General features: G+C 40.4%; 1 protein-coding gene across 10 annotated transcripts in view; it reads left to right on the forward strand.

Moving 5' to 3' along the window:
• Positions 1 to 10,413, forward strand: part of CHL1 (cell adhesion molecule L1 like) — a 194,848-nt gene extending 184,435 nt beyond the window's left edge. For 6 of the 10 annotated variants that reach the window (XM_034775324.1, XM_034775322.1, XM_034775328.1 and 3 more), the window contains one exon: positions 3,936 to 10,413. In XM_034775324.1, coding sequence (XP_034631215.1) covers positions 3,936 to 4,152 — 217 coding nt within the window. In that variant the 3' untranslated portion in view covers positions 4,153 to 10,413. Of the gene's footprint in view, positions 1 to 296; positions 309 to 3,935 lie in introns of all 10 variants that reach the window. The other 4 variants (XR_004646402.1, XM_034775329.1, XR_004646403.1 and 1 more) reach the window with 3 other exon arrangements.
• Positions 10,414 to 23,224: the final 12,811 nt, after the last annotated feature.

Here is a 23,224-nt window from a genome sequence, read left to right on the forward strand (position 1 = left end):
AAAAGACAGAAAATGGCAAATAAATATTAGTATAGTAGTTTCTGTATAAGAAGTAAAATAGTTACATTTGGCTGCATTCAAGACTCAAAAAGCTAATTAATTACATTATATATTTACATTACATATGAAAAATACATCGTTGTATGAAGCATATTGGAATACTGGCTAACTAGCTTTTAAAACACAAACGTTGCTGGCTAAATCCAGTATGTATACTAGATTATTTACAAAGGATAAGGGTTTTTTCCTGCATAATTTCATCTTTATTTAATTTTTAATGCCTTCTAATGGGACAGATATTTAGAAAGGTAAGAATGTCATGTGGTTAGTAACTTTCACCCCCAACTCCAGCTTGTATTTTCTAGAAATACAAATACTGTATTTGGGAAAATGAGCAAGACATATTTTGTATATTGATTATGAAGAGACAAATTTTGGGGCCAGTTACTGATATCCTTATTCAGTCAACATTACTAATAACTTCAATAATAGTTTGAGCTAAGTGAGAATGGCAGAACTGAACTTTTATGTTACTAGCTTAGAAGCCCAATCTTGGGCCCAACAATTTGGAAGATTTTTGTAGCATCTACATCCACTTTCCATTTTTCTCTGGTTATTTTTTTTTTCATGAAAAATGAAAACATACTTGAGACATCTTTATATCTCCTGATTCTAATGACCTTCATTCCCCCTGAAGTCAATAGAGTGGGACTGATTAATGTAAAGTAACAGGCTAGTATCTTTTGATTAGCCCACAAAATAGCAGGTGATCCTATGGCAGTTTGAGCACCTCCTATGAGGTGCCTACCAACTTCAACTCCCACCGAAGTCAATTGCAGTCGAAAGTGCTGATCACATCTTGGAGGAGATGCTTAAGACTTCAAAGTGCTGGTCTGAGAGGAGCAAATGTGTGGTCTAATGCAGGGGTTGGCAATGTTCGGCACGCGGCTTGCCAGGGTAAGCACCCTAGCTAGCCAGGCCAGTTTATTTACCTGCTGACACAGCAGGTTTGCCCGATCGCAGCCCCCACTGGCAGCGGTTCACCGCCAATGGGGGCGGCGGGAAGCCGTGGCCAGCACATCCCTCGGCCCGCGCCGCTTCCCGCCACCCCCATTGGCCCGGGACGACGAACCGTGGCCAGTGGGGGCCGCGATCGACCGAACCTGCCGCATCAGCAGGTAAATAAACTGGCCCGGCCCGCTAGGGTGCTTACCCTGGCGAGCCGTGTGCCAAACGTTGCCGACCCCTGGTCTAATGCCTGTCCTGAATATCTGGTCTTAGAACAGTCCAATACGTGACAGTCTCTATATACCATTTATACGGAGCAAGAGTGAGAAGACAGCTGGATTGTTGAGGCTGCCTGGGCTCCTAGAGCTGCAGTGTGAGGGGGTAGCCAGCAGGCAGTGCCATTGCATTCACATCTTGAGATATAGTTCGGTGAAGTTCTGCACAAGTTACTTAATTTTTATGTGCAACCATGGTAAGTTGGAGTCATTTGTTGGTTCTCCTGAAATCACATTAATAGTACCATCTAATTGGATTATCTCGGTCTTGACCATTTTGTGTTTGGATATGTACATAAGATGATTTACTTCAGATCATCATTGGACATGAGCTTCTTTCTAGGAGACATAGATATCCTGGAGATGCACATGGACGTATTCTGCTGTCACTTTCTTCATTGTAAAGCCAGTGGAACTCCATTGATTTTAATGGAGTTACCAGGCATACATTGGCATAAATGAGAGCAGGAATGTGACCCAGTTGCCTAATGTCTTAGTGATACCAGTAACATCATGTCTTTGATTAAAAAATGCTATTGCTTCTTTGTCCGTTTCTAATAGTATAAGAATTTCTAGTAATATTATTTATATCTCGTGGCAGTTAGGAAATGTCTGTGACAAACTGCCGGCTTTGTTGAGACAGGAAATGCTGGGCTTTCCAGAATATACAATAACAGGCTCATTGCAAGATCTCATGGGATTTCCCATGCCATTTCCACTGAAAAGCCTTAGTCAGAAGATACACTTTCCTTTAGACTTCACTGTTTCCAACACTTTTTTTTGTAGCAGCCTTACACAGGCCCCCATTGTAAATTGCCTCTTTTGACTGCTTCTTAGTAATTAGGTGTTGTGTCTTATTTACTATTTTTGCCATGCCTAATAAAAAAAGGATGTTAATTAATATAGATTAGTATAAATTTGTTAAAAATAGCTTTGCCAAATAACACTAGGTGTCTTTTAACACTTCATTGAATCATTCCTTCATATACATATGTAAATTCAGAGTTTGAGGCTGGAGATGTAACAATGTAACCAATGGGCAACTAAGCCATGATGCTGATAGGTCCCATTAGACAAGGCTTTATGCTTTCCCATCAGGTCAATAAGACTTCTCTCTGATATGCACAGGGTTGGCTCCATCACTTTATAAAGATGGAGTTAGTTGAAAAATGGAACCGCTCCTTTGTGAAAAATGTTGCAAAAGAATTGTCCCCTTTGTCATGGAAAAATTGGGATATCTTTCAAGCAGCTCTGCTGTAAAGGGAATGGCCCAGAGCTCTGGGCTGCTCAGGGTATATTTGGCACAAATCCAGAGTCTGGGGCCTTTGTGGCTCCCTAATCCTTAGGTGTAGCTGAATTGAGCCCAGCCTGCCAACATAAAGGTCATTCCAGCAACTGGGGATTAGCCAATATGGGAGTAATCCAGCCACAAACCCTGCATGGGACCGTGGAAGGCTCAGTGGTGAATTAAGTGCGAAGCCAGAGCAGTCCAAAACAGATTTGGAGACTCTTCCCAAGTAATTCGAGAGCATATGAAATGATGGGCTCTTTTGTACTGAATACAAATGGTATGAAGAAGTGAGGTTTGGGCCTGATGTTTCAGAGATGAGATGATCTACGTACATTATGGCATGTGTAATAACTGCTGCATTACAGATTGGTATTAGAGGCACACAGCTGTCTAGTGCATATAAATTACCCACTTTATGTAATTCTGTGCCCCTGGATGGGTCTTCAGCACTGAAGTCAAACCTGGCACCTCTGCATCTGAAAACAGAAGAGATTCAGCTCTCTTACCCAAGGCTGTAGCAGGGTCATCAACCCCGATAGCATGGCCCAGTCATCCCTAGATGGAAACAGTGTCACACGGAGTGAATGTAGATTATGACTGTGCAGTTGCGAAATAGATAGATATGCAAAATGTATTTTTATTTATTACTCAGGATAAATAAAAGTGCCCACCCAGCACCATGCCAATCATTTAAAGTTCCAAAAATAGTGCTCACCCCTTCCAAAAAGCAACAGGACACAATAAAATACCAATACCCCCAAACACCAGCCTTTACCTCAATCCACCTACTGCACTTCAAAGGCTGGTGAAACAAATGAACCCTGTAATGGGCAATACAAATGGCTGTTTGCTTTGTAAAATAAGACTCTTTATGCCTCTCTTTAAGATACAAAATAAGGTACAATGATGAACCAGTAGAGCTGGTTTTCAGCTTTTCCTCTTTTCCCCTTCTTCCTCCTTGGGACCCTTCCCCCCCCCCTCCATTTTCAATGGCAAAAGAAGGAAAGGGGACAAAAAAGGAAAAATAAAAACTGTTTGCAATCCATTCTTTTCAGTAATGTTTGCATTTTTTGTTTGGTTTTGTTTTTTGACCTATTCCACTAAATTCAAAATTACAAAAAATGCAAAATGCAAACAATGCACAGAGCAGGGTGCATTAGCTGCACCACATCCATTGACTTGACCTAGAATCAAGTGAATAGTGTGTTGTGTGCAATGTTTTGAAACTGTATCCCCATCAAAATGTATCTGATTCCCTCTTCCCTCAATATATCTGTTTATTTTGATAAAGGAAATGAACAATTGCTGTTGTAATTGTAATACAAAGCTAGATTTTGGGAAGATTTTTCTTTATTTCATAGTGACAGCGATGAGAAGCCACTCAAAGGCAGCCTCCAGTCACTTAACGGGGACATTAAAGCTACGGAAAGTGCTGATAGTTTGGTAGATTATGGAGAAGGGGACCAAGGGATGTTTAATGAAGATGGTTCATTTATTGGCGCTTACGCTGGATCTAAGGAAAAAGGATCAGTCGAAAGCACTGGAAGTTCTACAGCAACATTTCCTCTCCATGCATAAAATATTAACATAAATGATTAATTTCAAATTTCCATATTTATCTTGACTAGTAATCAACTATTACCATATGTGATCAGAAGTAGGTTGCAGAATGAATCAGTCAGGACCCCAACCTCCAGGTAATATGGCAATTAGTCGCTGCTATCAAAAGATGATTTTTGAGACTTTTCAGTCCTGATTGTTCAGGTGTTTTCATTCATAAAGAACAGGTGAATAATATTCTCACATTCAATATATACCACTCAGTCTGACCAAAACCATAGCTTCTCAGTGTTACATATGTATATAGATACTTGCTACCCTACTTGTTTCTCTATATAACTTTTCTCTTTCTTGTATTCTTTGTCACTTTGTATATACATTTACATCCAGTATTCCCTAATATATAATGACCTTAGCATTGTGGAGGTCAGAAGGTAGTGGGGGTGGGAGAAGGGAGATTACTTTAAAAATTAACACCAAGAAAAAAATAATTGAAAACACTATAGAAATAGATTCCATATATTATTTAATGTTCATGAAGAAGAAGAAAGTCTGTTTAAGTAAGTCTAGAATTAGTGGCTAGAGCTGATTGCAATTACTTAGAGAAACAGCTTTATCCAAAAATAATTTGATCACAAACTTGCTCTCAAAAGAAACAGGTTCCGATCTGGTATCTATATCTTCTCTCCAGTAACTGTCACTCTTTCCTTAAACAAGTTCAGTTACACTAGTTTTCCTTTGGCAGAGGATAACGAGGCTCATCCCACATCTGTTCTATGTGTCAATGAAGCAGGATCAGGTCTTTAGACTACTAAAAAGGCCACCTGAATCTGCCTCCCAAGATCCTTGAAAACTGCATTTCTAAGCAACTGTTTTTTGTCTGCCTTCTGTCTGTATATTTGTATGCTAGCATACATTTCAGGAATGCATTGTACATATTATTTGCAATTTTGTGGTAGTGATGTTGGTCCCAGGATACTAGAGAGACATGGTGGATGAGGTAATATCTTTGTTTTGTACCAGTTTCTGTTGGGGAAAGAGACCAACTTTTGAGCTACATGGAGTTCATCAGAAGAAGACGTTGGTCCAATGAAAGACATCCACCTTGTCTCTCTTGTACATATTACGTTAATATTTACATAACTGAAAACACAGACTGGTTTGTATTGCTATGTAGAAATAGAGGGACAAACTGGGTATAAAACAGTCAGATATTCGCTTTTCCTCTTTCTTTTGGATAATACTTAAAAAATCATTGTTTCGCTCTCCAAAAAATAAACCCTGAATAGTTAGGTATTTTTAAAAAAAATATTTTCACATCCTGCATTGTTCCTTTTTAAAAAAAATGGATTACATTAGAGTTTCTTTTCTACATGGTGTACTGAATAAGGTTTAAAATTCCCAACGGAGCTGTTCCTTTCTCTGCTACTCATTCCCATTACAAACTCAGCAAAGCTGCACTGTGCACGTTTGGCCTTTTTATATTTGGCCTCCCAATTATTTTAAAACATTTTTGTTTTTTTGTTTTTGCTTTTATAGTTTGTTAACTTCAGTACAATGCAAATGTTCCTTGCAGTTCTATGTTGTTCTTTTAAAATGGTTGTATCTGCAATTACAATACACTTTAGCCATTGTTATAAGGAGAAAACTTACTATATAAAAGCTAATTCCTGCAAAATCTTTTATACATGAGTAGTCCTTAGACAAATAGATCCATTGATTTCATTGCAAGTACTTCAGTGGAAATAATAGTGTAAGTAAAGACTACTCACATGAGTAAGGGTTTGCAGGATCAGACCCAGAATTACAACTTTATGAGCTGCATGATGCACATTGTTAAATAATTATAACACTGGTTTTAATTTTATACAATATCTAAGGGACCAGCTCCCATTCATGTACTTAAATGAAGTGGCTTGAGCTTCAAAAGTGCTCAACAACCATTGAAAACAATGGTAGCTGTTAGGTGCTGAATCCTTTTGAAAACCTGGCCCTAAATCTACCATCTATTTGGAATAAAGGCCAATGGGACTACTTATATGTGGCTTGTAGGAGTCTGATATGGTCATAGGTTAAAATAGTTTGCACAATATCCTGTATTATAATACACAATATCCTCAGATCCCTAAAATTGGGAGAATTTGACAAATGTCTCACTATTTGTACTGTTTGTTTACTTTATATAGTTAATTCAACTTGATCACTGAAAAGGGACTGGTCAGCTTTTGGGGGGGTGGAGCGGGGGAAGAGTCTCACACATATGGTGTCTGGCAGGAAACTGAAACCTTACATCCTGTTCCAAGTCACATACGGTGACTTTTTTCAGGACTCCAGACAAATTACCCAACAGGATGAGTGTTCACTAGTGCATGAGAACCTGAAAGTGAAATAAACAGAATTGACCAGACTTGTGTTACAATTTCAATTTGTTGCTAGTCTGTTCCTAATCCATTTCACTTTTAGGGTGCTCTGCACTAGCACATGGCTGCAATGTTCGGCTAGCAGAGGAACGTTTCCTTGCCTTCTCAATTATTTCCACTGGATACTCTTTTTAGAAAAAAATAATTGAAATTTTTCTTGGATTTTTGTAAACATTAAATTTAGTCTTCATTTTATCTCTTCCCAGCCTCTAAAGAAACTCTTAATAGGACAGGGAGAGCCCCTAGTTAGCCTTATCCAGCAAGCTGAAGTAATAAGTCCCCAACCACCACTGCTTCCATCCACAAATTACTGGCCTTTCTAGTTTGTTTTTAATGGTCCATTGAGTAGCCAGAAACTCTCTTCTTCTCCCCTACTGCTGTGCCAACTTCTGTAGGTGGCACAAAATCCTCAGAGAGAAATCTGATTGTGGAGGAGGGAAAGGTCCAGGCTAGGGTGTTAGAGTGTATTAGATAAGAACTCAATTCCACGAGTCTGCCTTCTCCTTCTGCTCCCCATGGCTACTAAACAACTCCTCTGTGCAAAGGGTTTGGACCTCTGATAGGGGCAAACCTTTTAGGATTGTGGGCCACTGCCATGTGCAAGTTTCGATGGCTGCTCACACATTAGGCCCGATATGACCCATTAAAAGTCAGCAACAATATGCATTTTTTTTGCACTTACAGGCTGTTCGGTTTAACTGGCGTCATTGTCCCAGAAACATCTATATTAAACAGCCACAAATTTCAAACCATGTTAGTGGGACATCCTCTTATCAAATAATGAATAAACATCCTGTGCTATCACTTGCTCATTTGTAGCTTAAAGTTGCTGACGAAATTCCTATGATGTGCTATTCATCTGTGTCGGTATGAGTACTTTTTTCTATTATTTTTTTTATTCAGACTCTTAAATCTTAATGTTTGTGATTCATTATGCCTCAGGGCCTAAAAATCACACTGTGACAAAAAGATGTGCAATGAAATGTTTTAAATGTGCACTGACTTTTTAGGACCCTGCCCAATGAATATTAAACAAATGTCTGAAATTCCAAGAGATTCTTGTCTCTGTCTAGCTCCATTCTCTTTCTTGAGTAATTCTTTTTCAGCAGGGATTTTTTTAAAGGCATCATTATGTCTACTTTATATCCTGGAATGTACAGGTTAAAATATGCTTCCGAAAGAGATGTCATTTTAAAAGCAAAACAGATTATACTTTTGGAGCCAATTTTTCCTTTCGTTCAAAGCAGGCCAGTTCCATTCATTTCAGTGGGGTTTGGTGTAAAGAGGGGGAAATGTTGACACTTACGTTGCATTTAAAGTATTAGCACCATAAATATAGTAGCATAATTAAGAGAACAGGTATTTCTGATATTTTTCAGTAGTGCTTGAAATCCTCTTAATCAAATAACATTTTGGAAATCTGTAATGATTTTTCATTTGTTGCATACAAAACCCCTCTCTTACGTTAACTACTTATTAAAACTGCATATGCTGAATAAGACAGGGGTCTTGTGAAAAAAATGCCATGTGAGCATGTTTTATATATATATATATCATAATACATACACACACGAAGGCTGAATTAAGGTTGCATATGAAACCTTAATTCTGACCTTTCCTAAATTTTCTGATTTGGATTTTACAACCATAACTAATATTTTTAAATATAGATATAAGAAAAATTAAAAACAAATTCTATTATATGCAAGTACAAGAGCTCCCCTGTCATACATCATCAGTCAGTTTGAATCCTAAACTTCTAGGACAGCTTGGGTACTTAATTACAGTAACCGTTTTAGTTGGCAGTAAGAGAAAACTGATATACCATAGAAAAGTGGGACTAGGTTACTGGAGTCATCTGCTGGGTCTAAGGAAAATGAAGAGATTACTATGAGTGTGGAACAACTCTCTTCTTTTCAACCTTCCTGAGGTGAGGGAAACTCCTCCCCATGTGGTACTCCTGGGGGAAGCAGAGGGAAGGGGTTTTAGAAAGGAGAAAAGCTTAGCTTTCTCTCTCCACTCCTGTTCTGTCTGCTACTGCTTTGGTGGTGGCATGGGATCAAGCTTAGATTAGAATGTTAATTCTATTATTATTTTGGCATGCTGCCAACATTTTACTGACAGCACAAGTCACAGAAGGGTAATAGTGATTTTCAGAAGCTTATATCTCAGCCACATCTGAATGGAATTTCTTCTAACAAAAAAGGCACTTCTCTGGCCCTAGGGATTTCTCCCTGATGAATTTCAAAGGCCCACTTTAAACAATGGAGGTGATAGAGCTAACTCAAAGAAAAAGTTGCAAAAATATTTTATAATTAAAAGTCTTAGGTAAACAAAATATAGGGGGTCACTACAACTCCCTGGTAATAGGGACCAAATGCTTTACTCATGTTGGATATTCCTAGCTTCCATTAGTATTCCCATTTACTCTAATACTACGTACTCATGGAATATGACCCATTCAACGTGGGTACGGGTATTAGAATCTGGCCCTAGTGTATTAGAACAATACATTTTAAAATATGCACAATCCACCCAACAAAGAAAGCTTGCATAATGTAGTATTCTTAGGAATGACCTCCATCTCCAGTTTAGTCTCTTGTGGTGTCTGGGAGCTCAAGGGCACAAAATCCGAAGGAGTTAATGCACTTTAAAAACCATATTCCCACCTCTGTGCATTCTCCTATTGACATCCGTGGGATTCCCCAGGAGTCTTAGCTACTGGATTCCAATACAGGATAAGTGTCTTGGCCATCTGTCTGCTTCCAATGAAGACAATAGACAAGTTCTTTCCCCCCATGAATAAATCAATATATATATTGGAACACAGACTACAGAAATGGAAAGAACCTCCTGGGTCATGGAGTTAAGTTCAGCAACCCCATCATATAACTCCATTAATAAATGTATTAAAATTACAGTAGTTAGGTTGTTTAGTATATATAATTAATAGGAAATCATATCTTCTGTAGGTCAGCTTTCAACATGATGCAGTGGTTCAGGGATTTGTCACTTCTGTCAAACCATATGAGCCAATGATTCTCATGTAAATAAAAGTTTGCAGGATCAGAATTTCCTCCCCAAGTGAATTAAATAAAAACGATCAGAGTGCATCTTTCCAGGCTTTTGACAATAATTTTACACATAGCTTTGGAAAACAATGTTAGTTAATTGGGTACTTTTATTCTAAGCCTTGTATACATCTGAAGAGGCATTTCATTGTAATTTCAATCATGCAGTCATAGTTCTACAAATAAAAAGGATATTTAGACACGCTGTATATAGTGTATCTCAATTATTTTAAATAACAACCATGTAAGAAGAGAGAAATTGAAGGGAATCATTGTTAGGGCTTGCTGGCAGAAATTCCATTAACCTGACAAAAGATCATGCCCTCAAAAGCATCTTTTTTTAATGTTTAGTGTTTCAGAATAAAGCATATACATAATGTTTGCCATTTGATCTCCTGACTATTGGTAAATGTTTACACTTCAGCACCATATCTTTCATGTAAAAGTTTTGACTATCATATCAAGCTTTGTTATCTGCAGTAATTCAGTTTTCATGCAGGAACCAATATATGGGTATGAGCCAAAGCATACTGTATTTTTTATTTTACACAAGATATTTTGTTACTTCATGTGAAAAGATCAAGACAAATGTGGCACTAAGTTCACACCATTCCTTTTTTTTTACTAGATGAATGTTAATGTAAATTTATTAAGGTTTAGAAAAATGTGTTTGTACTGTAGTTGCTGTTTGTATCATGCCTATGTACATGTATGGTTTTAAAAGATATTTTCATTATACATGGAATTCAACTTTGCTAATAAAAGTTTGACTTGATGTATTCTTCAAATGCCTAACTTGTGATCAGCACATTATTATTATTTTTTTTTTGCTCTTATGTTTCTTTCTCAGGAATTTTGTTTTGATTTTAAATTAAGGCCAGATCTTCAGCTTCTGTAAAGTGGTGTCGTTTTATTGGCTTCAGTGGTGCAAATTATACCAGCTGAGGATCAGGCCCTAAAAAAATCTATTGAATTTACACATTTGAACATATACATCCACACCATGGAAAACAATGAATGTCTCAACAAGAGGCACATTCAAAATCATAACTCTGCGTTACTTCTACTGTACATAGTAGTACATTATACAGTATTATAAATGCACTGTAAGTTGTTAAGATTAGGTACAAGAAAATGTGATCAGTGTTTTCAAAAAGAACTGAAAATCAAGCGAGTGAAGGGACATGTGGTGTGGGGAGATAAAGTCATTAATTCCTAGCTTCCAGCATACAGGCCAACATTTCTGTCTTCTCATCTTGGGCCTAATTTCTCGAGGTGTTTAATACCTGCATCTTCCATTGATTCCAGAGGTGAGCTACTCAAAACTGGAGAGGAACCTGAACCAGAAAAAAACATATCTATTCACTCCTGAACTTCAATGAACTCATTTAATTTGTAATGCAACTTCAGGAATGGTGTCCACAGGCAAAGTCTTGAGAAATCAATTGTTACACATAAACCTAGCACATATAAATAATATATCTTAATAGTTTTCATGTATTACATAACCAAAGTTATATGTCCCCCAAAGCACTTATAAACTTAACAAAGTGGTTAGCAAACTATTCAGAAATGTCATTTTACCCAGCACAGAAATGCATTCATCTTTAGTATGGAACAATATATCTGTTTAACAGATATAATCAGATCTGCACAAGGAAGAAAAGAATACTTTATCCATTCAGAATTGGTGGAATAAAGGTAGACCGAATGGGCCACATTAGACAGTGCTTAAACAAAGTTCACTAGGACCTTGCACATGCACAAATATTTCTGTAAATGTTTCAAAAGACATTTGAATGTAAAGTCCACCAGACACCCAATAATTCTTACTTTCATCTTTGTATCCTTTACTCAGGAAGAAACTTAGATATTCTAAAGTCTGAGTCCCTATACGAACCCAACTAAAATGAATGCTCTTTCTTTGCAAAAGAGGACAGGAAGACCCAGATTCTCAAAGGTATTCAGGCTCCTAACAAGGGAAATCAGGAGCCTAAATATTTTTGGGGATCTGGGCAGAAAAAACTAAAAGTATCCTAAAATTTCCCAGGCCTTATTCTCTCCTATTCTAAATTCACTCCATAAAGTTACCCCTACCCTTTTTTTTTTTAAAGATTCAGTGCCCAGTGGTTTCCTCAGATATCCTCAAAGAGGATAGGTCATCCAATCTGAGGACAAAAAATGTATGACATGACCTGAATTAGACAATTACACACCGTAAATGGCAAATTCCAAGTAGCAGATACTCAAAAGAGTACTAATTACTAACAGCTGGCAAAAAACTCATTGACTCTAATATTAATGTAAAACTTATTTGTCAAACAATTATAAATAATAAACCAATTAATTAAAAATAAATCTGTTCATGAACAATGACAGATTTAATGGCCAAATTTGATTAATAAATTGCTTGCAACAAATAGTCACTAGTTCTAGTCTCCAGGATATTCATCGTACTATTTTAAGATAATATTCTACACATTAATCTGTGTTATGAATTTATTGGTTCGGTGAAAGCAAAATTCTCACTTGTTTTCTCCCCATTGGGTTTTCGGCTATTTCATTTTAATAGGAGGAATTCAGGAGTTTTTTAACACATTTTCCAGCTGCATAAACTCAGAGAGCTTTCAATGCAAATATGAATACAGCTAGGAATATAATAACTAGTATTAACCTTTCAGGAAGGTATCAAGGACATTCAAAAGTTTTGTTATTATTATTCATATTCCAATATAATGAGAATTACACTTTTTTCAATAACATAATGGAGAGGAAAAGCCTTACAATCATGTGCTCCAGTGGAGTGAGAATAAAGATGCAACTGCCACCCTCAGATGCATAAGCTACAGATTTTGATTCACTTCAATCCACCGATGCCAAACCTGGAGGTCCTTAGCACAAATTAAAGGAGAAAACCGAGGAGAAACTATTTTTATTATTAGATTTTTTTTTAGGTTCAGAGTAGTTAGAGTGGCAACCTATTAAATTAGAGCATGATACCTCAATTCCTTCAATGTCCTGTATAGCTAAGCTAAAAGGACCCCAACAATCTTATTTCTGATGCTCAATGTATTCTTTCTATTGCTCTGTATGGTCAATATTTCAATAAAATCTCACCTTTCCTGACCACTGCCATTTGCTAATAGTCTTGAAAAAAAGCTCAGTCTGAAAAAAGTCAATCGTAAGATAAAAATGTCACCAAGCCATTGTGATGGATCCCAGTTTCCCTGAATATGTAAGCTCCTCAGGTTTTTAAATCAAACTTCAGTTAGTCCTGTGCTGTTTTTGCTCTGAACTACCTGCCAGAACCGCAGCTGGTGTAAATGGATCTACACGAATTTACACTCGCTAAGGATCTAGTCCAATAAGCGTCCACATGAAGATATGTATACTTATTGAAATAATTGATTAAATGTTTTCTATTTGATTAATAGACATCATGTGCTATATAAGTAAATAAAATTAAATATGTCCTCTTAGTATACACAGTATGGTATCACCCACTGTCTCCTTCATCTCCCTGTGCTAAATACCAATCAGAAAAGGCCAAGGTCTACTGTAGAAATCCATTACAAGAATTGTAAAAGTTGCATATGGTGGTGTTGTTTGCTGTAGCACCCATTCCATTTTGACTCCAGGCAAAAAACATCATGCATTCAGTTGTGGACAGCTATTCGAAGTCAGGAAAGGCTTGCCAGAGCCAGATCTCAGTTATCAAAGAAGGAAGATAGGAAGAGAAGGAAACAGCCACTGAGGAAATAAATTCTGGAAGTAACTCTCCTGAATTTGTGCTGTAGCTAGAGCATACATCAAGAAGCAAAGCAATGCAAAAATAACAACTATAGAAAGAACAAACACAAAGCACAATGCTAAATAAGATAACCATGCAAGCACTTACTCATGTTCTTAACTGTATTCAAGTGAGTTGTCTCATTGACTTCACTGGAACTTCTCATATGCGCGTTTGCAGGATTGGGGTCTATTGCAGCATTCTCTTCTCTTTTTTTTTTTTTTTTTTTAACACTGGTCCAGCATAAACTGTCTAGGGTTCATTATTTTCCTAACTTACCATGTAGATTTAAAGCCAGGAAAGGACAATGCATATCAGTGCTGAAATATCATTGAGAGGGGACATACAAGTCAATTGTAGCAAAGTTATGGAAACAACAAACTTGCGTGGAAAAGAAGCTGGAGATGGAAATAGGAAGATTCAAGTTAAGGGACCAGTGAACCTCTTATTCTGGTAAATAGTTACTCATACAAGCAGCACATTGAAGTCAGTGAGATTCCTTGTGTGTCTAATTTCTCCCTATTAGGTGTAAGACTCACAATCTGGCTCTAAATACATAGCCTGGAGTTTTTGTGTGTGTTCCCCCAAAGCTTAATCACACTTTGCATATGGATCGTAAGAGTCCCAACAGTTAGCTGTTTATATTTATTTTATTTTATTTTATTTTATTTTTATTTTGCAGAGTCATATAGGTTTTCTGTAGTTCATGGTGGGAAGGAGGGGATAGGGGACTTGGGGGAGGTGAGAGACCAAATCAAATGGCTCTTCAGTAAAGAGTAACAATGAACATCTGAAAAAGAGCTCCGTGTAGCTCAAAACCTTCTCTCTTTCACCAACAAAAGTTGGTCCAATAAAAGATATTACCTCACCCACCTCGTCTCTCAAGTAAATAAACATTCGTCCATATCCGATGCTTTTGTGGATTGATGTTCTCTTTTAGTGGGGGTCTCAGGCAATGAAGAAGGGCCAGATTGTGACTGACTCTTGTGTGCATGGCAAAGTGGAGGGCACACAGATTTGTCCTCTTGGCACACCGGTGCAAAGACAGGTCACATCTGCAATCCAGGCACTGAAGGGAATGGAGGGACTGCTCCCTCCAAGTACCACTACATGTCATGCATCACACTAAAGAGGACAGGGTGGAATGGAATTAGGTTGGGTAATGGCCTCACCTTTTTGCCCCCACACTGAGAAGGGAGCAAACTCCACTACAATGTAGACTGGTTCTGCCTATCCACACCCACAGTGCACTAAACTCTTTAAGCGTGTTCTCTGAGGAGAGCAATGTGAGATCTAAAGCAAGTTGAAGGAGGTCATGTTCGTTTCACTGCAGAGATGTGGGCCAGTGCTCATGAGATGGATTACATGTTACTCTCACAACACCATAGAAAATGTTAACCTGTTAGTTCTGCAGTGACGCAGTCAGACAAAAAGAGCTTTATTATTCTCCCTTTGATGCCATTATCATGTATTCAGTGTGGATGTTCTATATGCAGGTGGTGCAATATAGTGCTGATATGCAGAACCCAGAAGCAATCCACAGGGACTTGCTGATCCTTACTAACTCTCCCTAGTGTCCTTCATATAGAAACTTTTCTTTCCCAAGTGTGCCTTTCTGGAGATGGCATTTTAAAGTTTTGGAGACAAGCAGCCCTCTAGTGGTCATTCTGCAACGGGTTGTAGTATCTTCCTGTCTTCTAGCTCTTAACAGGATACTTTGGTCTGACCCAGTATGGCCGTTCTTATCTCCTGTTATTTTCCCCTTTTTTTTATTGCTGAGATGAAGGCACAGGCTTTCAGGAGGTACTGTCACGGTCTAGCCACAAGACTAGGGAAGTCTTCATTTTTGTTTAAAACTAGTCTGTTAAGTTTACATTTCTTGCATTGCATTGTTACACAGCAAATATTATACAATCGTTGCACCATAGTGTTTATGTTGTCTACCTCCCCGGAACCTCAGAAGATGATGGTGACAAGACAGGCAGTGACAGCAGATTGGGGCAGAATATGTTAAACAATTTGTTATAATCAAAAGGGACCTATTTTGTAATTTGTGGGGAATAAGGGAATCTGTCACCTCTCAGGTGAGTGCCATAAGCACTGGGCTATTCTCATATGGGGTGACTTCAATTTCTTCAGTTCAAGCTGTTTCATTTTGGATTAATAATGAAAGTTTAATTGGAGCAGGAGGACTGGATCTTGGGGCTTCCACAACCTGGGTAAGTGATGTAACTGCCAGACAATAGAATCATTCTTATGCTTGCTTTCTCTCTGACCCAATAACTCTTTAATTATTTAATCCAAAGTAGAATAGCTTCAACAGAAGAGACTGAGGGAACCCCATATCAGACGATCCTATTGCTCAGTGATTAAGTTACTACCCTGAGAAGTAGCCAAGCCCTATTCAGATTTCTTCTACGCATCACACAGAGGATGGGAGTTGACCAACTACTGGTCTAAATGTTATTAGGGAGATCCTCCTCCATCCCCTTTCCAAGCTTCTTGCAATAAAAACCTTAATCACCTATCTCCACTGGAATATTCCCAGCTGAAAATCCAAGCAGAGATAGGTGTCTCCCTCTAGCATAGGTGACATAGGTGCCAAACTCCCTGAGAGGGGCAGGATGTAGGAAACACCTGTCCTATTGGCTAGCCTAGGTGGGGAACGGCCTAGTGTGCTAGCTTTTGTGAATCCCGTGTTATGCACCCTCCATCTGTTGTAGGGAGCCTAGGTATCTAACTCAGGCTTTGTGAATCCCAGTAGTTTTCTAGGCTCTTACAAGACAGGTGCTGTTGTATATCTCACCCTGTGTGACTCCTCCAAGGTCAAACAGAAAGGTTGTGGCAGAGCAGAAAGTTGCACCTTGGTCTCCTGAGTGCTAGACTAGGTCACTAACCACTGGGACATTCTTCCTGCTTCATCTGTTAGGAAGAGTGCATGTGCAATACTTATTTTAACAAACTTTGGGGCTACTCTTGAATTTCAAGCTGGGTTGATTGCTCTTGGTCACATGAATCACACATGGGATTGTGTTGGTCCTGATTCCCTTATTGGTTGAGCCCACCCGTGTGATCTGGAAAGCTAACAGAAGCCATTTTGACTCATTTGTGTGCTCTCTAGGAGCCATTCTGAAAATAAACAATAGATGGACTCAGTGCTGCTCCTTGCTTCTCTGTCAGGATGGGGTGTTCCTTCCCTTGAGCCTCTTAAAGACCATTCAGATTTGAGGGGTTTTCCTTGGCAGCTCCCAAGAAACACTAGAGATGGGCAAGATCCACCAAAGATAGCAGCAGGGTGTACCTAATGCACGTACTGAGAAGGGTGGGTCTAGGCCTCCTCAACTGACGGGGAGGAACCACTGAACCCAGACCCAAAATGAATTATTGGGGTAACAAATGAAAAAACAGGAATAGGTGTGAGGTCAAAGGTTAAAAATCAAGGAACTAGAAGGGGACCCCGAGCAAAGAATCCCTGATAGCATCCATACTCCTCAAAGGCGTCCAAGATGTCAGTGGTCAGCACCCTGGGGAACTCTGCTCGGGGCATGATTTAATGTTGGACAAGAAAGAGGCCCCACAGTCACAGAGCACCCCCCTGTCTAGCTTCCTCCTCCTGGTGTGGTGGATGACTGTCTTAACTAGCTCCAGAGGAGGCTGATGTAGAGGATTTGTGACTTTGTGGGGGCCACAGATGTGTTTAAAAGAAAAGGTTCAGGGAGAAGTGCAGATGGAACTTCAATAAGAGGGTTTAGAGGAGCCAGAAAAGGGGCTGCAGCCTTGTGCACTCCACATAGATCTGTGCCAGGGTCTCCTTCTCATTTCAGAGGGTACAAGTGTCAGAGGATTCCATGAACTGTGCCAAATACACATCCATCTTTATGGCGCCATGGAGGAGCTGCCAACCACAAAAGGGGTGTAGTAGCCCACTCTGTCCTTCCCAGCAAGAAGACAATGCCAGATAAGGGAGAAGGAAATTGTGTGGGGCCGAGGAACGTGTGGACTGGTGGGGTGCTAGGTTCAGATAGTTTGGATAGGCTTTAAAACTCTGTCTGCCTCCATCAATAGATTTAAATGGAGATTTGTAATGTTTACTCCTGGGGGAATTCTACGCCACTTCACAATACAGAATTTTGCAGAAATTAGGGTGCGCACAGAATTTCCTTTCCCCCACAGAAATGGGCTGCAGGGCTGCTAGCTGCCACTAGGGGCCGCTGGCCGCAGCAGAGCCCAGCTCGCACGAAGAAGATATTGCTGGTGGGAGGGAGAGGGTTTCTGGCAGCTCCAGTTCCCAGCATGTCCTGAAGGAAGAAGAAGGTGGCACACAGGAAACTCCATGCAAGCCTGAGACCGAGCATCAGGCTGTTTCTTCCTCTGTATCCCTAGGCTCTGGAGGAAGGGGGGGGGTCTGAGCAAGGGGGATCCCTATGGCTGGGCTCAGGGTGGGGCAGGTATCTGGGCCGGGGAGGGGCCCGTGGCTGGGCTCTGGTGGAGAGAGGTTGTGGGTGTCTGGCCCCCCAGCTGGGATCAGGGATGTGTGTGTGAAGGGGGCAGAGAAACAGGAACTGGGTTGTCATAGGGTTTTCTCTTTAACTCTCTATTTCTGGGGGAAATTTTGTGTGTGTCTGTATTGTTACAGACATACTTGCTGACAGGTATTTTGAAATAATTTACCAAAATGAAAATGGTGTGATTATGTAGTGTTATTTTGACAAAATTTGCAGAATTTTAAAATATTGTGCACAGAATTTTTAATTTTTGGCACAGAATTTTTAATTTTTTGGCACGGAATGCCCTCAGGAGTAAATGTTGAGGCTGGTTTACAGTGTGCTTTATTATGTGATGTTCCTGTTTTGGGACTGATTTGATTCATAATAGTGTCTATGGTATACAGGGTCTGAGTAAGAATTTCAAAACCCCTTAAGTGACCCAGGAGATCTTAGTCCTATTGAAAGTGAGTGGGCCTATGATGGGATGTACCAGGCCTTTGTGACCCAGAGTGGTGAAAGTGGGTCCTCCAGGCTGCCTAGAAAGATTGCATTTACTGGACCTGGGAGAGAGGACCTGAGAACTGTAACCTTAAGATGATGTGAGGAGATAAAAGGACCAAATAGAAAGAGGCCCAGGGAAAACAGCAGCAACTAATTAAAGGAAGCAATATGTGGCTGCTGTATATAGGGTCTCTCGGCTGGAACCTGGAGTATCGAATGGACCTGGGGAAGTGGGTCCCCCACTAGTGATGTGGCCTAAGTTCAAAGTAGAGAACAAGGCTCCTTTACAGGCCTAAGTGAAGCGCTAGATTTGAAGGGCCCAGACATAGGGGTGAAGATGCTGGTTTGGACAGTTTGGTGACTTCTTTGCTACTCTGGTAGTAGTTCATATTGACTCTGTGACTTGGCTGGAGGGTTGAGCCACTGAAGACCTGCCTAGTGAGGTTGGCAACTACAGGGGTGCCAGGAGTGGGAGAAAGATTGCAGCGTCACACCCTGCTGCTATGAGGCACTCAGGAGGTGGTTGTCCCCATCACAGGGACTTAGACTCCTAAGTCAGTTGGAGGCTTTTGGAAATTGTACCTTGTCTCTTCATATGTACAGTGATGACTTCTGTAACTTACATAACAGGAGCTAATACAGGGTCGGTAAGGAGAATTACTAGTGCTTCTACTGTGGTTAGGTTGAACTACTGCACCATGTAACATTTAATGATAAACATTATTGCTGTTTTATTATTTATGGCTGTTGTGGTAACTCCCAAAGTCCTCAATTAGGATCATAGCCCTGTTGTGCTAGGTGGTATAGAAACATACAGTCTCTTTCCCAAAGAACTTACAACCAAAGACAAGATACTGCAAGTTGGTTTAAAGAACAGTAGGAGGGGCAGGGGATGGAGGACAAGGGTAATAATAATAATAAAAGAAGAACCTGATGGTTCTTAATCATTTAAAATTCACATCAGCTGACACTGACTCTCTCACCCTTGCTCCACAAACCAAATCCTCATGAGGCAGTTGGTTTCTTGTAGATGTCACAGCAGAAGTGGGTCTTGAGAAGGAATCTGAAAGCGGAAATGATGACTATTCAAGGGTGGTCATTCCATGGGTGACAGGCAGAGCTTAGGAGAAAGTGTAAGACTGGGAGAAGGGGACAAATGTGTGGTTGAGGCTGACATCATTACCAGAATGGAAGGAAGTGAGGTGATGTAATAAGAGACAAGAGTGGACAAGGACACTGTGATGTCACACATCCCACTATGGTATAAATTACCATAGTGTCAACTACTTTCTGTCATTCCGTAGGACATGTTGCATCAGCCACTGTGAAATCATCCAGTGCATATGGAACAGTAGTCAATTATCAGCTGGTTTCTATTGGCCAAATCCTGCATGGGCCAAAACCCAGCTTGGCTGAGTAAGGTCTGAATAAGGAGTGCAGGATTTGGTCCTAATTATCAGTCATGGATTGCTAAATGTTCTAAAACAAATCTACCTTACTATTTGCCTCATAGAAAAAAATGGTAATAGTATTCCAGAACTGGCTTCCAAATACTCTTCCTTCCTCTCATTTTGAAACTGTAATTCAGTGGCTGGAGCACTAGATGAGGTGGTAGGAGACCTGGGTTCTATTCCCTGGCCCGCTGTTGCCTTGCAAATTACTTTGCCTCTATGTGCCGCAGTTTCCCCGCATGTGAATATGGGATAATAAGGCTAACTCTCACCTTTCTAAAGTGATGTAACACAGAAATATTCACCCAAGCATACAGGGCCGGCTCTGGCTTTTTTGCCGCGCCAAGCAAAAAAAACAAAAAAAAACTGTGCGGGGCGGCCGGAGCCAGGGTGCAGAGGAACTCCCTGTGCTGCAGACGTGCCCCGGGCAGCAGAGTGCGTGACCCAGCTAGCAGGGGAAAGGGGGAGGGTGCGGGGGGGGGAGAGAGAGAAGCGGGGCAGCCAGGGCTTCCTTCAGTGGGGCGCTCGCCCCGTGGCCCCTCCCGCCGTGCCACCTGCCAGGAGGGCTCCATGCCACTCCGGTCGGTGGGCAGGGAAGGACCTGGGCTGCCCTGCCGGGTTTGCTGCAGATATGGCACCAGCTGGGGCAGACGGAGTGTGCAGCCCACTCCCAGCAGGGTGCTCCCCTCCTCCATGCCGCCGCCCCCTACAGGGCTGCTGGAGCGGCGAACCAAAAAAAAAAAAAAAACCTCTGGGGCAGCCGGAGCGGCGAAGCGAAAAAAAAAAGGATTGGAGGAAAGCTGCCCCTTAGAATCTGCCGCCCCAAGCACGAGTTTGCTCGGTTGGTGCCTGGAGCTGGCCCTGCAAGCATATAATGCCTTGTATATGTAATAACCTGTATTCAGGTCTCTCCAAACCTTGGGTGGGGAAAAATTCTCAGTAGAATCAACCCAGACTTTGGTTCAAAATAAATAAATCTGTATCTAATCCCGTGGTTTTTTTTTTTTTTTTTTTTTTTTTTTTGCAAGAAATATAAATCCATGTAATTGAAAGGAAAGCCCTGATTCTGCAGACAACTCCAGGAAAACAGGCCCTGTTGAAATCAATGGAGTGCCACACAGTTGCAGAGTAGGATTGGAGACAAAAACATTCTTTCTTATGTTTCAAACATGCTGACTTTGAAGAGATGAAGACATAGGATTGCCCTGGTAATCATCCGAAGAAGTGGGTTGTAGCCCACGAAAGCTTATGCTCTAATAAATTTGTTCGTCTCTAAGGTGCCACAAGTACTCCTGTTCTTTTTGAGGATACAGACTAACACGGCTGCTACCCTGAAACCTGGTAATCAGAGTTGAATTTAGAGATGGCTGAAACAGCTTTTCATTAGCAGCTGGCATTCCAAATTATTGAGAGATTAAATTTAATTCACTGTGGTTAGAGATTATTCACTTCCTACGAAGAGAAAAAAACTATGCATCCCTCAGGTATCTAATTTAGTTCTTCATAAGGGAAGGCAATTAGAAGACTATTCCAGAGCCATCAATGTTTTCTGGTGGTCAGAGATTTGTAGAGTTTGTATTGTGCATGGTTTTTAACTGTGCATAAAGAAAAACAAAAATATCTTTTATTAGTGATTTTCACAGAGAACCATTTATGGAACAATAACAGCCAATTTTCCCAGGACTCCTATGGTGGCAAATGGGCCTTTCATTACGAACGATTCCCAATCAGTTTTGCTACTGCTGGATACTAAGCTGCTATTCAGTTAAGGAAGTCCATGATTTCCTTATTGTCTGTCTCTAGAACCCACTGCGTGTAATTGGAAGTGCTGTGTCTCTTGAATCACCTCCCCTTTGAAACAATACCTCCAATCACTTCTTATTCCATCCCACAGCTCTGTATCACCAAAATAGCCCTTAATGCCTCCCCTACACTGCTGATTAATTGCTGTTCTCTCCTATTGACTGCACATCAGGAGTCCACCTCTTGGCTGATTCTTTAGCTTCCGGTTCTACTGTACCAGCTGAGGTACTGTCTGAGTTAACAGGGACCCTCAGTGTTATGTCCCCTCCCTCTATTGCTTGTAAGCTCCACTTCCTCCTCTTCATTACATACTGAGCTCACAAATTTTTCATAGTTGTAGAAGGGGCTGTGGGGTCAAAATCATTAGCTAGTCTGAAGTAAAGATATTTCTATAGTTGCTAACTGAGATCCCATATACTTCATGTTATCTCCAGATTCACAACTTAAATGAAGGGTCTGTTACTTTCGATACACAGCAGCCCCAGTGAGTCAGGGCTGTCCAGCCCTTCCTTCCCCCCCTCCCTTATGGGATACCTGAATAATGCTTCCCTTCCCCTTTGTTCATGGGTAACTGAATCAAAAATGGGAGGAGACTCTGAAACTCAGGTTCTCAAGAAGTTTTCCCTCATTTGCTGAATTGTCATTGGTGGCTGGTCCCGTTCCATCCTACCACTTTACCACCACTGCAACCCTTCAGTTGCATGTCCAAGTCCACTTTGGTTCTTCCCCATGTATGCAGTGCTTACCTCCCTTCCCAACGTCTTCCTTCTTCTTTTATGAACTCCTGTGACTTACTCTGGAATTTCCTTCCTCTCATTCCTCTCTCCCACGTCAGAGCTATATGAGTGCTCCTTACCACCTGCCCCACAGAAGCCATATATAGACTAAGAAGTATCAAGACTTGTGCCTATCACCGGCCAGGTCACTTTGTTTTCTGCACTTCATATCCTTTCTCCTCCTCCTCCTGTGTGTCTTCCCATATGTCTGCATAGCGCTCAGCACAGTGGGCACTATCGCAATGTAAACAATAAATCCTAATTATTTATGTTTTACAGTTTAGACCCTATCGCCTGCTCCAGTCTCACAAACTGAGATTATGATAAAGCAAAATCAGTTTATCAATCAACATTTCAAACTCATCTATTTGGTGGTGCACTGAACACACACTGCTGTAGGGAATATACGGTACTTTGCTAGCTTTTTTTAAAGGGACATTTTACAATTCCCATCTGACCCGTCTTTGCTGACAATAATCTGAGCTGTTACCTACTTTAGCTATTCGTTGCTTGGTTAAAATTAACGGAATAAACATATTAGTTTTTTTCTAGCATGCTGCATATCATTGCTGCCTCCTATTGTGCTGTGTACCACTAGATTTTCTGCATGCAGAATTCATGTGGGTGGTTCTTGACTGACACATTAAGTAGTTTACCTGAATTTTTGAGATGCCTGAGACAGAAGTGCCACTGAAAGTACCTTTCCTCTTTGTCTTCATTTTCTTTGCTGCATAGGGTATAACCAAGGGTGGAGAAATTGCCTCTTAAGCATCACTAGTTGTGATCAAGAT

The sequence above is a fragment of the Trachemys scripta genome, chromosome 7 (assembly GCF_013100865.1).
Source record: "Trachemys scripta elegans isolate TJP31775 chromosome 7, CAS_Tse_1.0, whole genome shotgun sequence".
In the NCBI taxonomy this organism is placed as follows: Eukaryota; Metazoa; Chordata; order Testudines; family Emydidae; genus Trachemys; species Trachemys scripta.